At 34.7% G+C, this 18,490-nt stretch overlaps 1 protein-coding gene across 2 annotated transcripts in view; it reads left to right on the forward strand.

Moving 5' to 3' along the window:
- The first annotated feature begins 8,771 nt into the window (after positions 1-8,771).
- Positions 8,772-18,490, forward strand: part of LOC136026250 (uncharacterized) — a 55,441-nt gene continuing 45,722 nt past the window's right edge. The window contains exons 1-2 of one of the 2 annotated variants that reach the window (XM_065702622.1): positions 8,772-9,365; positions 13,389-13,554. In XM_065702622.1, coding sequence (XP_065558694.1) covers positions 8,893-9,365; positions 13,389-13,554 — 639 coding nt within the window. In that variant the 5' untranslated portion in view covers positions 8,772-8,892. The remainder of the gene's footprint in view (positions 9,366-13,388; positions 13,555-18,490) is intronic. The other variant, XM_065702621.1, reaches the window with a different exon arrangement.

Genomic DNA, 18,490 nt, shown 5'->3' on the forward strand with positions numbered 1-18,490 from the left:
TCACAGGTGGGACACAGGGACACAACTACAATGGCGCGTAACTAATATGGCGCGTAACGACTTACTCGCGCGGGGGGGCTTGGGGGGCGCGAAGCGCCCCACCAACTAGGTGTTGGGGTGGCGCGAAGCGCCACCCCAACAGCTAGTCTATATATATAAAAATAAGTTGTCTGTCTGTCTGTCTGTGGATCAGGTGACGTCATGTTTCTGTGTTGACTGACGTCATGTTTTCAACTGACGAAATTACAGACCGGGACATCGGGACACAAATGACGACCGGGACACCGGCACATAGGGAATATAAATGACGACAATCAAAGAGACAGCGACCGGGACAAAAGGATTGTTCGATTAGCAATCACCATCAACAAAGCACCGGGACACAAATGACGACCGGGACGCAGGGAGTATAAATGACGACCAGGACATAAGTAAACAAAAACTAAAAAAAGGTAAAAACTACAAAAAAATTAAAGGAAAAAAAAACTAAAAACTAATAAAAAAACTAAAAACTAATAAAAAAAAACTAAAAAAGCTAAAAAACTAAAAAAACTAAAAAAGAAAAAAATAAAAAAGGAAAAAATGAAAAATAAAGGAGAAAAACAAAACTAAAAAACGAATGTATATACAGACCGGGACACCGGGATACAAATGAAGACCGGGACACAGGGAATATAAATGACGACCGGGACACAGGGACACAACTGGAACGGGGACGCCGGGGGGCACAGGGGGATATAAATGACGACCGGGACACCGGGACACAAGGAATATAAATGACGCCCGGGACACTTAAAGAGAAATCACAGACTGGGACACCGGGACACAGGGAATATAAATGACGACCGGGACACAGGGACAAAACTACAAAGGGGACGCCGGGGGGCACAGGGGGATACATAAATGACGATGGCGACACAGGGAATGGTCGATTAGCAATCAACATCAACAAAGCTCAAGGGCAATCATTAGAATCATGAGGTATAGATCTGAATACGGATTGTTTTCCCATGGACCATTATATGTTGCATGTTCAAGAGTCGGCAAACCTGACAATCTATTTATATGCACAGACAATGGGACAGCAAAGAATGTTGTATATTCGCAAGTTTTACGTAGTTAAAAACATATATACATATATATATAAATATATATATATATATACATATAGTAGCAGGTGCCCTGGGACCTGGCAGGATTGTATATATTTATTACGCATTAGTATAATTATTACGTTATTCGTTAGCTTTAACTCATGAGTTGCCAAATCAGCAATTTCAATTGAATTAAGAAACTCTTGCGTGAATTTAATCCCTCCGTCCTGTTAACCAACCATTTTATAGGATTTTCATTCTAGGACTTGATGTGATTCTCATTGCTGCTTCTCTTCTAACCGCAGATTTCATTTGCGATTTGATCTGATAGTCCCTGTCACTTTTCTTCTAACTGTAGATTTTATTTTCCATTGTTTTAATTTGGAATTCGTTACGATGCGTGTTATGGCACGTCTGCTAGTCGCAGATCTTGCTTGCGCTTCATTTTCGTGCATCATTATCTAAGATATATTTTCATGCCTTTTTTTTCGCTGTTTGGATTCAATCGAAATAATTTTTAATTTCGCTCGACATCATAGATACCAAAAAACTCCTTTCCCAGCTTTCCCCCCAGTGGTTATGTTTTTGCTTTAATGGTGTTGCTATATAATTCAGTACCATAACAAGCGGAAATGTTCCAATGCATACGTCCTCTGATATAGTGTTCTCTGCAGTGTGTGCAGTGATATAGTCTTCCTCTGAGTGTGTGTTCTGTGCAGTGTTGTATTATTAAATCATTCTAAATATTAATTCCTCCATCCTGTTCATCCTTCACAGACTCACGCGCTTTAAACTAGCCTTCCATGGTAATTTGCTATGTCTTTTAACCAAGAATTTTGCTGCGCAACATTTTGTTTGCAAATATGTGTATTTTTTTTTAGTTTCTTGTTCCATGTCTTTTTCTTTAGCTGTTTGGAGTCATTTGTCATCTTTTGTAATTTTGCATGCGTTATAGATACTAAAAACAGTACAACCACCCTAGGAAGATAATGGTGTAGTTTTTTCAATGTATAATATAGATGTGACGTGACTCGCATGATATTTTTTTTTGCTATAAATTCAATCCCTCCTTCCTATTTATCCTGAATAGACGCCAAAATAACTTCATCCCATTTCAAAGTGGCTATGAAATTCTGGTATGGATTCATTTTCTCCTTTCTGTGTATGTTTGCTGACGCTACAACAACATTTCTTCATTTAGGGTGAAAAATAAGCAATTTCTATTGAATTAAGTAATTCTGGCGTGAACTCAATTCCCTCTTCTTGTGCATCTTTCACAGACTCACTCATGCTGAACTAACACGTTCCTTCATTCGACAGTAATTTTGCTTTGTGTTCTAACAGCAGATTTTGCTGTTTAATTATTTTACTTTGCAATTCAAGGTTATTTTTGCTGTTTCTTGTTCCATTTCTCTTACTTTAGCTGTGTAATTTTTAGCTGTGTAAATTTATTTAGTCATCTTGTGTAATTTTGCTTGCTTCATAGACACTAACTACAGTACAACCACTCCCCAAGGAAAATGATGTAATTTATGTTCTTGAAATGCGTATAAATATGGCGTCACTCACATGAGCGTTTTGTCAGAATTAAGGCTCTAAACGAATCTTTGTAAACTTGCGACCTATCTAGATAAGTTTTCCAGGTCAGAAAATCCCAGGGGTCAATTTTAAAAAAAGAATATGGAGTCATTTTCAGGAAAAAATGTATGCATAAATAAATAGAAATATAAATACATACACAGTTGTTCCTTTAAAGAGAGTAGATAGATATACTGCTGAACAAGATGACTTTCCCGTCCCGAACTAAATGTAGGAGACAATGACAATAAAGAAACTAGATATACTGACTACAGTAATGATTATGATAGTAGATCAGAATTAAATGATTCTGACCTTAACAGCGAAAGTTAGAGCTCAGTACCAAGACAAAAATGAGTTTCCACTAAAGTATTGACGCTGAGAGAAGCACTGGTTAAAAAAATTGCGAAAATTTGTTAGAATCCTGAAAGTGTCTTCCAAATCCAACGATCTTTTTGAATTTATCTGCGGGACATATGATCTTAGTCTATTCATCACAAAGAACATAAATGTTCGATGGAACAGTACTCTTGCCATGATAGAAATGTATTCTATCCGAAAAGAGCCATTTTGTGGTTTATTCAACCAAAACTTTCATGACGCTAAAATCAGAGAACTCAAATTTCACTTCACAACAATGAGTGGTCCATTGTGGAAGCTGTCATTAAGGTTCTTCGCCCGTTCAAACATGCAACGGTGATAGTGAGTATATTTATGTTTTGGCAGGCTTAGTTGTGTTGATGGTTAAAGGAGTTCAGTTTTTTTGTCAGACATCTGATAGTAATGCTATGACTGAGTAGGCCAATAACCGGAAGGAATTATTGGCTGTTCAATGCAGGATAAATCTTTCTTTTACCAGTCCTAGGTCTCATAGACTACTCTTCCCAAGAGATGTTTTTTTCCAAAACAAAATTAGCGATATAGACAGAGATTCAGTTTGTCAGTCTCTCTCCCCACTTTTCCTGCAGTTTATTCTCTATCAGAGAAGTACAGAAGAACTTAGTCAAATCCGATTGAGCTCTCCAAATCTTTACCAATTGACTTCGCTCCTATCAAGACAGAAATCAACCAAAATACATCACCGGCTCCAGATCAGGAAGACAGCTTATTTGCTAAGTTCTTCAACATGGCTGGGATACAGATGAACTCTTCAAGTCAAAATGCTAACAGTATAAGCTCGGCTTGCGTAGTAGCATATATTATCAGGGCATTTGAGGAGAGAGCTCCGGTCTATCCGGAATGAGGAACTTTCTTTAATTCTGAAGATTAAGACAAACTTGGAAGATGAAGAACCGTTTTGAGTAGTGAGCTTGTGGAAAAGAGGAAACACAATTCCAGTTGCGCTGAGACCCAAACATCCAAACTGGAAATCATTCTGTAAATAAAAATATGGTTATATTATATGGATCTTGTCACTATTTAATGAGCAGTATTCGTTTTATAAAGCCTCCTATAAAACTAGTCCAGGACACTTCATCAGTAGACGTAATGACTGAGGAATCAGAGCCCCTTGAAGATCTTTGAGCATGATACTTCTTGTTCCTATACTTTCTGGCTTGTTTTTATACTTTATACTCGATAGGAATTTCTGGCTCTTGCCATTTTTACTTTTTTTATCATAAAGAATAAAAGTTAGGCGGACAAAACAGGCTCTATTTTTCCTATTTCTGATAAAATAATATTTTGTGTAAAGGTGTTCTTTCCATTTCCGAGATAACTATGAGCAATCGACTAATTAAAATATCACCATTAGAAAAAGCAGATGCAATTTGCCTAGATAATTGTTCTGAAAAGACCCTTCAACCTTATTTCGGTTTGCTGGAATTTTTTCAAGTCTATTTTCTCTCCCTGTAAAATTTGAAAAAAGTAGACTTACTTATAGTACCCACTGCTGCGTCAATCCCGACACGATTTTTTTCTGGCGGAACAGATACGACAGAATCGGACGGAGGCTCACAAAGAAACACAAACTTTTGCGTCGTTGCGACAAACTCTAGAAGAATTCAAATTAGGTTCTCAAACTCGCGATCTTTCGTGATCACATCATGATCCTTGAAATATAATATGGGTTGGCACCCAACTGCCAAAATTAGCTTTTCAATCAGTTCCATGACTTTGGTTATGACTTATTTTTCTGTTTAAATCAGAACAACGCATGCGGTTTGTCTAATGAGTCGAAATTATTCAACGCATCCGACATTACAGCGAAACGGATGGTTTTGCGTCGTTTGTCGCAAGATTTGTCTCATTTGTCGCATGTCTTAGGATTTTGCGCGAAACCGCAGCAATGGGAACCAGGGGTTAGTACGTTTCTGCATAACAGCACGGAAATTGAATTTTGGCTCGCTCGAAAGATGTTTGGATGCACTTATAAATTATAACATGGAATCTGAAAATATACTCTTTGTCTCCGACTCTAAATCAGCATTACTACTGATCCAAAATAATAGAATTGCTAATGACAAAAATTTATATAATATTAGAAGACAGCTTCTTAATCTTAAGATCAAAGAAAATTAAGTTTATTTTCAACATGTTCCTAGTAATAAAGGCATCAAATATAATGATATGGCTGATTCTTTAGCAGCAAAGGCTTCCATGTTATTTCCTAGTCCTTCCTCTGACCTCAATTCACGAGATATTATCAGGCAAAGATCCAAAGTTAATCACAGTAAATTAATGTTATCTCCATTTCATACAAGATTAAATACAGTGCTATATTACCGGCTGAAATCAGGTGCCCTGCTTCTAAATAGCTTGTTATTTAATTGGAAGCTACATCATTCCCCTTTAGGCCGAATCTGCTTTTCAGCAGAGGAAACAATCTAGCATATTTTATTTGATTGCCAGGCTCAGAGTGAGGAGACTGTTGCTCTTAAGCGTTTCTGCTCCTTGGCTAAGATTCCAAATACTTATACAGCTATCCTGGATTCTAACCTGCAATGGGAAATGGATCGTAAGATATTTAAGGCAGCAATTGATACCTTAAAGAAGAGAAATATTGTTTAATAAAGATTAAAGCTTGAAGAAGTCTATTTTTAAAGGGACGCGATTTATCCATAGTTTTTGATTGTGCAGAAGAGAGCGGGAATGAGTAGGAAGAGCCGTATTGGTACCGGCCGGCCTAGCGCCTTAAACTGCTGGGGACAGGTAGCTCAGGTACTCGCACTTCCCACAATCAATAACAGTGTATTATTGTTCCTAATCGTATATATCCATTGTTTGCAGACTGGAGGAGAATAGCGCTTCCAGTAGCTAGTTTTTCTGGAGAAGAAGTCAAAGAGGTGAAAGAACTTGTTGTTAGTCCATATACCTCCCTACAATTTTTGGAACTGGATGTTTTTTTTCTTCGCCGGGACTTTCTGTCACAGCGTTGGTGTAGTGCTTTAGCAAGAAATAACAGAAAACATTATAACTTTGAGGTTAAGGGTGTGTTCCAGGGACTTACTGTAGTAACCGAATGGTTACTATTTCCGTTCCTAGCGGGAAAATAGTTACTACCCAACCCACTGGGAACGAGAATAGTTACTGCCGGCAGTAACTCCAGTAAGTGATTTTCTTACCGTGCTCAAAAGAATGGTTAGCGCAGTAAGTACATAATTCACCTTCTTCAAAAATCTCATTCAACAAAAAATAAATATGGACAAGAATGAAGTAATGGAATATGAAGTTATTTGCTTGGAAGAAGATGGGACAGTGATTTTGCAAAAGAAAGAGGGATCTGAGCCTGGTTAGTAAATCACCATATTTTGGGATCAACATTAAAGGACACCCTGAGTAGTAGGCTATCTATTAGCAAGTAGGTTAAATCAACGAAAAACGTATTATTTAATTTAAAGATTTCCATGTTTTCTGGCATATCCAGGCATAATTATTACCTTAAATTGCCATTTGGAATCATTCTAAGGATTGACTTCTTCCAGGTAACATTGAGGCTCCATTAAATTGCCACATGGTAGCATTTTAAGCATTAACTCCTTTTAGGCTGTGTAAACAGGCCTAGGTGAAGTATTACAGATAAGTTGAGGATTTATGGGCTGCCAAATCATTATTCTGAGACTATCTTTAATCCTATTGAAGAAGTAGGCTAGGGTAGACTATTCAGAGTCTATTCCGGAGGATGGTAATTTTATCCAGTAAAATTCTAGTTGATTGACTTCTTGCTATCACTGAAATGGGTTAGGTTAGGAAAATGAAACTTTCAGGGATGGGTCTACAGGCTAAAGTATGTCCTGGGAAGGTATTTCAAAGTACACATCTCTACTCATTCTTGCTATAGAGGGCCTTGATCTTTGATGACCTTCAAAAATATTTATAGCTGAAGTTACATGTTTCCCATTGATTCTGCCAATCTATCCCTCAACCTTTAACTCCCTGTTAATTGAAGCAACTGTAAACAAAGCAAGAATGGGGAAAAGGTAACAGGTGACTGAATACATTGGAACTACATAATTTTGGCTATATATTTGCACATTAAGCAGGTTGGAGGTAAATTATAGTATAGAGATGCATGCTTTTCCCTTGTGTATGTAGGCTAAGTAGAAGGTCACTTGTACCTGATGCTGTCCATGTTGTTTTTAGTTGGGTGGGAAACATCCAAAGAAAGTTTCCTTTGAAAAGGAAAGGTGAGAATGCCCAAAAGTGAGATTGAATTTGTCAAAGCTTGGAGGTTTGCCCCTTCAGTCTGTTTAAAGGAAAATGGATTCATAATTGAAGCTTTGTTCATTTCAATCTTAAGGGTGACCTACATTTGTGACAATTCATTAAATGGTTGTAAAGGGGTACTTTTGTTTATTCATTTGTCTTCTTTGTTTTCTAACAGTTTTTTTTAATCTTTAAATTAATATCCATTTCTTACAAATCTTTATTGATACCAGAGGTTCATTTGCAAGTTTTCACCTACTTTGTAATCCCTGGTCTCATAATTACATTTAAATTTACTGAAGCTAGGAAACTTAGAGCTACTATCTATTTAAAGAAAATCAATGGATATAAGTAGGTTTTATTGTATTTAAGCCCTAGGGCCATGGCAATTAAAGACAAATTAAAGAAGATTAACTTTAAAATACTGGACATTAAATAAGCATGATAGTCACAAAGAAAAACAAATAACAAAATTATACTTCTGTGTTCAGTTGCCAACCTGAGCAACAGTCATAATTTTTTTAAATCTTGCAGAACATTCACCCCAATTACATTCACAAGCTATCTCTCATGACCCACACTCTTGTCCATACATCCACATTTCAGGGAAATAGAAGGACCATCATACTGGTATTCTTCATTTTTACTTATATTGAATGGTTTGAAAGAAAGTTTCTATGGCTAAGTCAGTAGGCCAGTAAAGGACCTGGTGGTCCTTTAGCCAGGTAGTGCAATAGGAAGCTAGGGACCATCCAGCCTATGCTCTTGCATGCCCTTCCTTCTGACTGTCCCTAGATTTCCATCTGTACTCATTTAAAGTTAGGCTAATTCTAGCTGAGGTTAGTCATATCACCAACCCCTATCCAAAACAAAATAAACTGACAATGCCTGGAATCGAACCTGTACCCCTTGGACAAAGCATTCCAGCCCAGAGTGCCTACCACTTAGCAAGGAACACAAATTTGACCAGAGAACAATAATTATTTAAAAAAAAGTAGAATATTGAAAAAAAACTTGCTATAGTTGTCCCACTACTATCCTGTAAATGCTATAGGCCCATTTTATTTAGACAAATCAATTTAAGACAGGTATCAACAAAACTCCATCAGGGATTGTATGTGCTTAAGATACAATCAAGCTATTTGAATGCTTAGTTATGTGATATTCTAGTCTTCAAATAATAAAAAAAGAGAAAAAGTATATGATCTATTTATTTTTCACCAGCTCATTTGAGCAAAATCATTTGTGACAGCCAAATGCCCATGGTTGGCTTAGAACCTCTCTAAATGCTCTGAAACAGAAGGAATAAAAAAATTATACTAATCAGCATTAAACTGCCCCTTAAATTTAAACACGTGCATTTAATTCGAAAATGACGCTACTACTAGTCAGCTTACTGTGCCGTTCCCACTGGCTCTACCGCAGTTAGAAATGGGCAGTTACCGCGCAGTTACTGCAGTTACTGAAAAACCGTCAGCTGGAACACACCCTAAAGTGCTTGATAGTCTTGTGTGATGAACCAAATAACTCTTTGGATATTTTTTATTGAAAAATCCCACTGAAGATATGGAACAGAATGATTGGAATAGTCACACTCACTATTTTTCTCCACTCCTTTCTTTCAGTTGAGCTTCTCAGGATTCAAGGAACATGGGATACTGGACAGCAATTTTTTCATTTTATCACAAAGTTTGGATTTCAAAAGACTTTACTGCAAAATCAATTAGAGACTCAAGGCTATGTCTTTGGGAACATATCTTCAGATGGACATGGATCTAAAACATACACATTTGCACTCCTAGACAGAGGATATTTTCTTGGCTACTATGGGAATTCTTCTTTAATAGATAGGAATAAAGCATGTCAAACAATGTTTTATAAAATTGATAGTATAGCCTATGATTCAACATGTAATGATGAAGGAAAGGAAGATTTTTTAAGAAAAGTCCCATGTCCAGTTAGTGAAGTTTGTGTAGATGAAGATCAACCTAATAATGTGATACCAGGATCTCAACTGACTTTTGCTGTACAAGACTTAATACAGCCAAGGTTTGTCTAACTTACTTCATGTCTTTTTTGGTAAAATTATAGCAAACCATATAACTGGCTTTCATAAAAGTGGATATACCACTCAATGCCTTTTTTATGCTATTTATGAATATAATAATTGCTTCTACCTCAAATTCAGATTTAAGCACTTTTTGAGCTCTCAAAAATGACGTAAATATGGGGTATAAAAAGGCAGAAAAGATGTGTCTCAAACTTGAAAACATTGATCTCAAACTTACTGTTTCATTATAAATCCCTTTTTTAATGTTATATAATCCACAAGCACTGATTTTCCAATATTAATTAGGATAAATTAATTTTACCAATGTGATGGTGTTTTCTTCTTTGCACTGAGAAAATGTAGTATTATTTTGTTGAAAAGAATGCAGAGGAAACAGTAATATTTTGTCAGAAACAATGGATAACTTGTACTTTAATTGAAAAATTCATCATTTTTAAGAGCTTAAAAGTGCTTAAACTTGAATTAATAGTAAAAGAAATTATTATATTTGTAAAGAACATAAAAAAAGGCATCAAGTGGTATGTTCACTTTATTGGCAAGTTAGTTATATGAACTATCATAATTTTTTCAAATTTTGTAATTTAAGAGCTAAAAAATGCTTAAATATCAATTTAAGGCAGAAGTGATTATTATATTTGTAACGAGCATAAGAAAAGGCATCAAGTAGTATATTCACTTTATACAAAAGCCAGTTATATGATTTTGCTATAAATTTACCATCTTTTTATCAACAAAGATTATAAATCACCATTAAAAAAAAAACAACAAAAAAACAATACAAATCTGGTTAAAAGAAATTGTTGTCATAGTAGCCTACAAACTGCTTAGCTGCAAAGTTTTTTGTAATATTTATTAGTTGACCTCATTCAAAGGAAGCATTCCAATTAAAGAAAAAAAATTATCAATGCACAATTAGGGCTATTGAGAAGGAAAAACACTAGAAAGTTCTGAAAACAAATTTAAAAATCCTGAATCAATTAGGCTAGTCTTCTTATATCATTTCTAAAAGCTTTTGACTTTACTATACCCCTCCCCCTAATAATGAAATATACATAATAATTAATAAATTTTCTATGTAATTTTCCATTTTTTGATGGTAAATATAGAGCAGTCCACATTTCCCACCTACAAATAAAGTAAACATACCAGTGAATGCCTTTTTTATGCTCTTTCCTAATATAATAATTGCTTTTGTTGGAAATTTGGTCTTAAACCCTTTTTGAACCCATGAGAATGATAATTTGTTTCTGTAGTTTTGGGTATGAAAGGGTTAAAATATTGATTTCAAAATTCATTATGCTGGAGTTATATAATCTGCAAAGCATTAATTTGTCATGATTAAGTTGGATAAGAAAAAATCATAACAGTTTTTCATTTTTTGACCCTCCATATTTTGTCTGTTGGCTTTAATATTTTCTACATTTAGTCAAAAACAGCAGTTTTTGTGAAGCCTAGCAGAATAAGAAGAAAATATGGTGGAATTGTTTAGAATTATACAACTTTGGTAAAATTCTAGTTTAGCTACTTTTCACTATCTTGGAAAGGGGTCAGATTAGGAAAATAAAACTTTCAGGGATGGGTCTACAGGTTAAAGTATGTCATGAGAAGGTATTTTGAAGTACCCACCTTTACTCCTCCCTCTAGAGGGTCCTGACCTTTGATGAGCTTTAAAAATTCATGTGTTATAAAAGTAAAACCTTGCAAGATATATCTTCTACTTAAATGAAGTACAACAATCCTATTTTCAGCTTCAAAACTTTGCTCAATGCCAATTTATAAGGTTTTAAAGATATATAGGTTTTCAATGATTGCTCCATATTTACCTTTTTGATTTCATCAATATTGTTTCAATTTAAATAATTAAAATGAAATAGGTGTGAAGCATGTGATATATATAATTGGGGCTATATGTTACATTCATTTGGATCAGAAATGAACTTTACCCTTCCTTCCATCTGTCCCTAATATACAAATCTATAGCTTACCCTGATTTATATATATATGTAATGGATTTTCTGTTATGTTGACATAGCTGTTTAATCAATTTCAAGAAAAGAATGAGATATAAACCTAGGTTTGAGGCTGTTGACAAGGAAGCATTTTAAGGAAACAATTCTTACATTTTAGTGTGTAGGAAAATTGTAGATGACACATTTTGACTGTAATTCCCCATATATCCCCCCCCCCTAATGTGTAAATGTATAGCCCAAATTATATCATTCCTAACTATTTTTACATTTTCAATTGAATCAATGTTGATTTGATTTGAAGGTGTTAAGTTGAAGCATCAGCAAAACATAGGAAATATATAATTTAGACTGAGCATTACATTCATTTGCATCATAAATAAACTTTATCTCCCTCCCCCCTAATCTGCAAAAATATACCCTGAATCATATATGTGCAATTTATTTTTTTATTATTTTGACAAACTGTCAAATCAATTTCAAGAAAAGAGTCAATTATAAGCCTTAAATTGAGGCTGTTGAGAAGGAAACATTTTAAGAAAATAATTTTTACTTCACAATATGTAAGAAAATTGTGGTTTAGATAACTTCAAAGACCACACTGCCTTTCCATGACGAAAGTAAAACAGTTCAAAATAGGGATGAAACCTTTTTATTGACAGTGAATAGATATAAAATTATTTAACTGGATATTTCGAACAGCAGTAATCAGTAAAACTCAAAACTCTGTATATGTGTTTGAAAAATATCTAGTTAAATAATTTTATATCTATTCACTGTCAATAAAAAGGTTTCATCCCTATTTTGAACTGTTTTACTTTCAAAATTGTGGTTAATGTATTTTGACTACAATTCTGCTACACTCCCCCCCTAACCTTCCCCATAATATGTAGCCTAACATATATTTCCAGTGTATTTTGCCATGCATCACTCTTGCTTCAACCTGTCTACCTGTAAATTGAATCAACAGTAATGAAATAAAGAAATGGAGAAACACATGGAAAATGTAATTTTTGCTATATATTTGACATTAGGGGGGATGAGTATTGTGGAATTGTAGTCAAGTTGTGTTTGTTTTCTTAACATATCTCCTTCTCAATAGCCCTAATTCTAGGCTTACACCTAAAGTGACTTACCAAGAATTCAGTGAATACACAACTCATGGTACATATTTCAAAATTATGATTCTAAAGGTCACCTGTGTCTATTTCTTATTGCATACTACTTTAAATGTATCCTTAGATTCACTCCAAGCTGTAATTTAAGGTAAATGTAGGCTACACTCTATTATGACCTAGGAAACCTAAGCCAATTCAGTGAACTGGCTGCTAAAACAAATTAAAGACCTCTAAATTACACTAATTATTAAAAAAAAAACTCACAAAGGCAATTACTAGTTAAAATGTGGTTTAGCCAGGCCTTAGAACACAAGGGACGTAGAGATAGTGGTTGAAAACTTCAGTGAGTTTTGTGACAAAAAAGAAAACCAGATCTCAGAGTTCGTAATCGACTGAGCCCCCTCCATTATTCCATAATTATCCAGTCTGTATGAAGAGTCCAGAAAAAAACCACATGGGTGACTCATTGTCATTTTCTAAGTCAATAATTATTTTGACCATGGTAACGTACCATGTACCGCCTATGGTGCTAGTATAGTAAGTAGCTTTATTTTTTAATAAATTTTAAAACTTAAAAAACTGATCAAACATTTGTTTATGTAAGTTTTTGTTATGTTTACACAAATTGGACAAAATTTCGGGGAGGGGGGAGGGTTGAAACCCTGTACCCCATGGATACACCCTTGCTGTTAGTAGTGCTAGTGATTTTGAATTCCAATAAAAGTATCATATTAGTAGGCTAACTGTTTTGTTCAAAATCGTTTTTGCTTCTATTCTGTTTTGCTTTTGGACAATAGTTGTATCACTTGTCATGTTTTGGTCTTGGACAAAAGGCTAATGAAAGTGTCTAATTTAATATATCAAATTTTAGGCTTAGCAATATATAATATATATATTGAAAACATCATTCTTGTAGGTTTTGGTATTTGAGTCTTGTTGCTTGTACAAGAAATTCAACCACGTGTCAGTGGGAGGCTGTAAAAGACAATGCAACTATAAACTATGACTTGTGGCTAGTAAATGGGAATCCTCGCACAAGTAGTCATCCAACTTTTGACTATCATTTTTCGGTTGAAATGCAGGTAGGGTTTGTTATTGCATTTTTGTATTTATAGTTAATGTTGTATGTTATATTGTATTAGTAAGTTATATATATATATATATATATCTTCTATATATATAAAAATAAGTTGTCTGTCTGTCTGTCTGTGGATGTATCAGGTGACGTCACCTGAAAAAACTGGATCAGGTGACGTCAAAACTGAAAAAACTAAAAAAAGGCAAAAACTACAAAAAAAACTAAAAACTAATAAAAAAAATAAAAAAGCTAAAAAACTAAAAAAACTAAAAAAAGGCAAAAACTACAAAAAAAACTAAAAACTAATAAAAAAGCTAAAAAACTAAAAAAACTAAAAAAAAGGCAAAAACTACAAAAAAAACTAAAAACTAATAAAAAAAATAAAAAAGCTAAAAAACTAAAAAAACTAAAAAAACTAAAAAAAGGTAAAAAACTAAAAAAACTAAAAACTAAAAATAAAAAAAATAAAAAAGCTAAAAAACTAAAAAAACTAAAAAACGGTAAAAAACTAAAAAAACTAAAAACTAAAAAAAACTAAAAAAAAGGAAAAAACTGAAAAATAAGCTAAAATAAAGGTAAAAACCAATAAAAAACTAAAAAAAAACTGAAAAAACTAAAAAAAGGCAAAAACTACAAAAAAACTAAAAACTAATAAAAAAAGTAAAAAAGCTAAAAAACTAAAAAAACTAAAAAAACTAAAAAAACTAAAAAAAGGTAAAAAACTAAAAAAAAATAAAAATAAAAAAAAACTAAAAAAAAGGAAAAAACTGAAAAATAAGCTAACATAAAGGTAAAAACCAATAAAAAACTAAAAAGAAAAAAAGGAAAAAACTAAAAAAAATTTGCATCTAAAAAACTAAAAAAAACTAAAAAAGGTAAAAACTAAAAGAACTAAAAAAGAAAAAAATAAATGACGACACTCAAAGAGAAAGCGACCAGGACAAAAGGAATGTTCGATTAGCAATCAACAAAGCACCGGGACACAGGGAGTATAAATGACGACCAGGACATAAGTAAAAAAAAAAATTAACAAAACTAAAAAGAAGGTAAAAACTACAAAAAAACTAAAAAGAAAAAAAAACTAAAAACTAATAAAAAAACTAAAAAATCTAAAAATCTAAATAAACTAAAAAAGAAAAAAAAAGGAAAAAAATAAAGGAGAAAAACAAAACTAAAAAACGAATGTATATACAGACCGGTACACCGGGATACAAATGACGACCGGGACACAGGGAATATAAATGACGACCGGGACACAGGGACACAACTACAACGGGGACACCGGGGGAAACAGGGGGATGTAAATGACGACCGGGACACCGGGACAGGGAATGGTCGATTAGCAATCACCATCAACAAAGCTCAAGGGCAATCATTAGAATCATGAGGTATAGATCTGAATACAGATTGTTTTCCCATGGACCATTATATGTTGCATGTTCAAGAGTCGGTAAACCTGACAATCTATTTATATGCAAAGACAATGAGACAGCAAAGAATGTTGTATATTCGCAAGTTTTACGTAGTTAAAACCATATATATATATATATATATATATATATATATATATATATATATATATATATATATATATATATATATATATATATATATATCTATATTCACAGGTGGGACATAGGGACACAACTACAATGGCGCGAAACTATTATGGCGCGTAACGACTTACGCGCGCGGGGGGGCTTGGGGGGGGCGCGAAGCGCCCCCACCAACTGGATGGTGGGTTGGCGTGAAGCGCCACCCCAACAGCTAGTATATATATATATATATAAATAAGTTGTCTGTGTGTGTGTCGAGTGACGTCATGTTTGTGTGTCGACTGACATCATGTTTGTCTACTGACGTCATTATAAGGATTAAGCTGTATGCGTCATGAAGTTGTTTGTCAACTGACGTCATGTTTGTCAACTGATGAAATTACATACCGGGACACCGGGACACAAATAACGACCAGGACACAGGGAATATAAATGACGACCGGGAACTTCAAAGAGAAATTACAGACTGGGACACCAGGACACAAATCACGACCGGGACACAGGGAATATAAATCACGACCGCGACACAGGGACACAACTACAACGGGGACGCCGAGGGCACAGGGAGGATATATAAATGACGACCGGGACACAGGGATTGTTCAAAGAGAAATTACAGACCGGGACACAAATGACAACCGGGATACCGGGACACAGGGAATATAAATGACAACCGGGACATTGAAAGAGAAATTACAAACTGGGACACCGGGACACAAATGACAATCGGGATACAGGGAATATAAATGACGACTGGGACACATGGACACAGCATTAGAATAATGAGGTATAGATCTGAATACGGATTGTTTTTCATGGACAATTATATGTTGCATGCTCAAGAGTCAGTAAACCTGACAATCTATTTATATGCACAGACAATGGGACAGCGAAGAATGTTGTATATTCGCAAGTTTTACGTAGTTAAAAACATATATATATATATATATATATATATATATATATATATATATATATATATATATATATATATATATATATATATATATATATATATATATATATATATATATATATATATATATATATCTCTATTCACAGGGACACAACTACAATGGCGCGTAACTAATATGGCGTGTAACGACTTATGCGCGCGGGGGGGCTTTGGGGGGCGCAAAGCGCCGCCCCAACAGCTAGTATATATATATATATATATATATATATATATATATATATATATATATATATATATATATATATATATATATATATATATATATATATATATATATAGTCGTTACGCGCGAACAACATAGTCGTTGGTGGGGCGTGAAGCGCCCCACCAACCTGAAAGTTATCGCCTGGCATTCAGGTACAACCCAGTCGATGATTATAGCTTGAGTAGATGTGTTCAAATCGGGACAATGTCTAAAATTTGTCCCTATTGCAAGGCCTTGAAATTCAATGGTGAAACAATGGGAATGTGTTGCGCCTCAGGAAAAGTTAAACTTCCTCTATTGGCTACACCACCAGAGCCATTGAAGACTTTCCTTACTGGAACTACGTCAGAATCTAAGCGTTTTTTGTCACAAATCAGAAAATACAACTCATGTTTCCAAATGACGTCGTTTGGAGCCCAAATCGAAAATCCAGATCAATTTATGTCTACTTTCAAAGTAAAAGGGCAAATTTATCATAGAGCAGGGTCCCTTCTACCATTCTCAGGCGAGAATCATTAATTTTTACAATTGTACTTCATCAGTGATAGAAATTCTGAATTGAATGCACGTTGCGAAATTTCTCCCTACGTTGAAAGGACAATCGTTTCCCAATTGCAACATCTTTTCCACGAAAATAATAATTTAGTGCGTCTGTTCAAAACAGCCATCGATTTGATGCCTACTGATACGCATAAAATTGTTATTTCCGCTGACAAAACGCCTCCTGGCCAACATGTGCGTAGATACAATGCTCCAACTATCGACGAAGTGGCAATCGTTATGGTCGGTGATCAGTTTTTACCTCGAGATATTATTCTTCATAAGCGAAACGCTCAGTTGTTAAGAATTGCTGAAACTCATTAATATTAAATTGATGAATCCAGCCACTAACAAAGAAATGAATAAGAAATGCAGTGCAATGCATTATTATTCCTATAGACTAATGATTCGGCAGGATGAAGAAAATTATATTTTAAAATGCCGTGAATTGTTTCACCAATTTGTCGTTGATATGTATGCTAAAATTGAATCAGAACGTTTGCTATATATCCGCCTGAATCAGACCAAGCTCTGCTCTGAACAATACATTCATTTGCGAGATGCAGTTATAAATGACGGTAATACCACAAACGTTGGAAGATTAACAATTCTACCTTCGTCATATGCTGGCAGTCCCCGTCATATGCATGAATATGCTCAAGATGCTATTGCGTATGTTCGTCTCTATGGTCGTCCAGATTTATTTATTACATTTACATGTAATCAATCTTGGGACGAGATACTGCAGCTTTTACTTCAAGGACAATCGGCGGTTCATAGGCATGACATTACGGCCCGTGTCTTCCGGCAAAAGTTGAAATCACTGATAAACTACATAGTAAAACTTGAAGTGTTTGGGTCAGTGCGATGCTGGATGTACCCAGTGGAATGGCAAAAACGAGGTTTGCCACACGCAAATATACTAATCTGGCTACATAAAAAAATTACTTCGAACGAAATTGATGATGTGATTTCCGATGAAATACCTGATAAAAATGTCGATAAGGGGTTACATGATATTATTGTAAAAAATATGATACATGGACCTTGCGGTGCACTGAACGAAAATTCACCATGCATGGCCAAAGGAAGGTGCACAAAGCAATATCCTCGACTTTTTGTATCAAACACAATTACTGGCAATGATGGTTACCCACAATATAGAAGAAGATCTACTGAAGATGGCGGTAAAACAGCAATAATAAAGAAGCGTAACGGTACCACCATCGAAGTAGATAACCAGTGGGTTGTTCCATATTCCCCATTATTATCAAAAACATTTAATGCACACATAAACGTTGAATACTGTAACTCCGTAAAGGCAATCAAATACATATGTAAATACGTCAACAAAGGCAGTGACATGGCAGTTTTTGGCTTGCAGCCCGAAATCAAAGATTTCGACGAAATCGTACAATATCAGGCTGGAAGATACATAAGCAGTAATGAAGCTGTTTGGCGAATTCTTTCATTTCCGATACATGAACGTAGTCCAGCTGTTGTTCACTTAGCGGTACATTTACAGAATGGTCAACGTGTTTATTTCACGGAAACCAACGTGCAACAAAGAGTCCTGAATCCACCGGATACAACATTAACAGCTTTTTTTTCGCTTTGCAAAAATGATTCTTTTGCAAAAAAACTGCTGTATACTGAAGTGCCT

The sequence above is a fragment of the Artemia franciscana genome, chromosome 4 (assembly GCF_032884065.1).
Source record: "Artemia franciscana chromosome 4, ASM3288406v1, whole genome shotgun sequence".
Taxonomy (NCBI): domain Eukaryota; kingdom Metazoa; phylum Arthropoda; class Branchiopoda; order Anostraca; family Artemiidae; genus Artemia; species Artemia franciscana.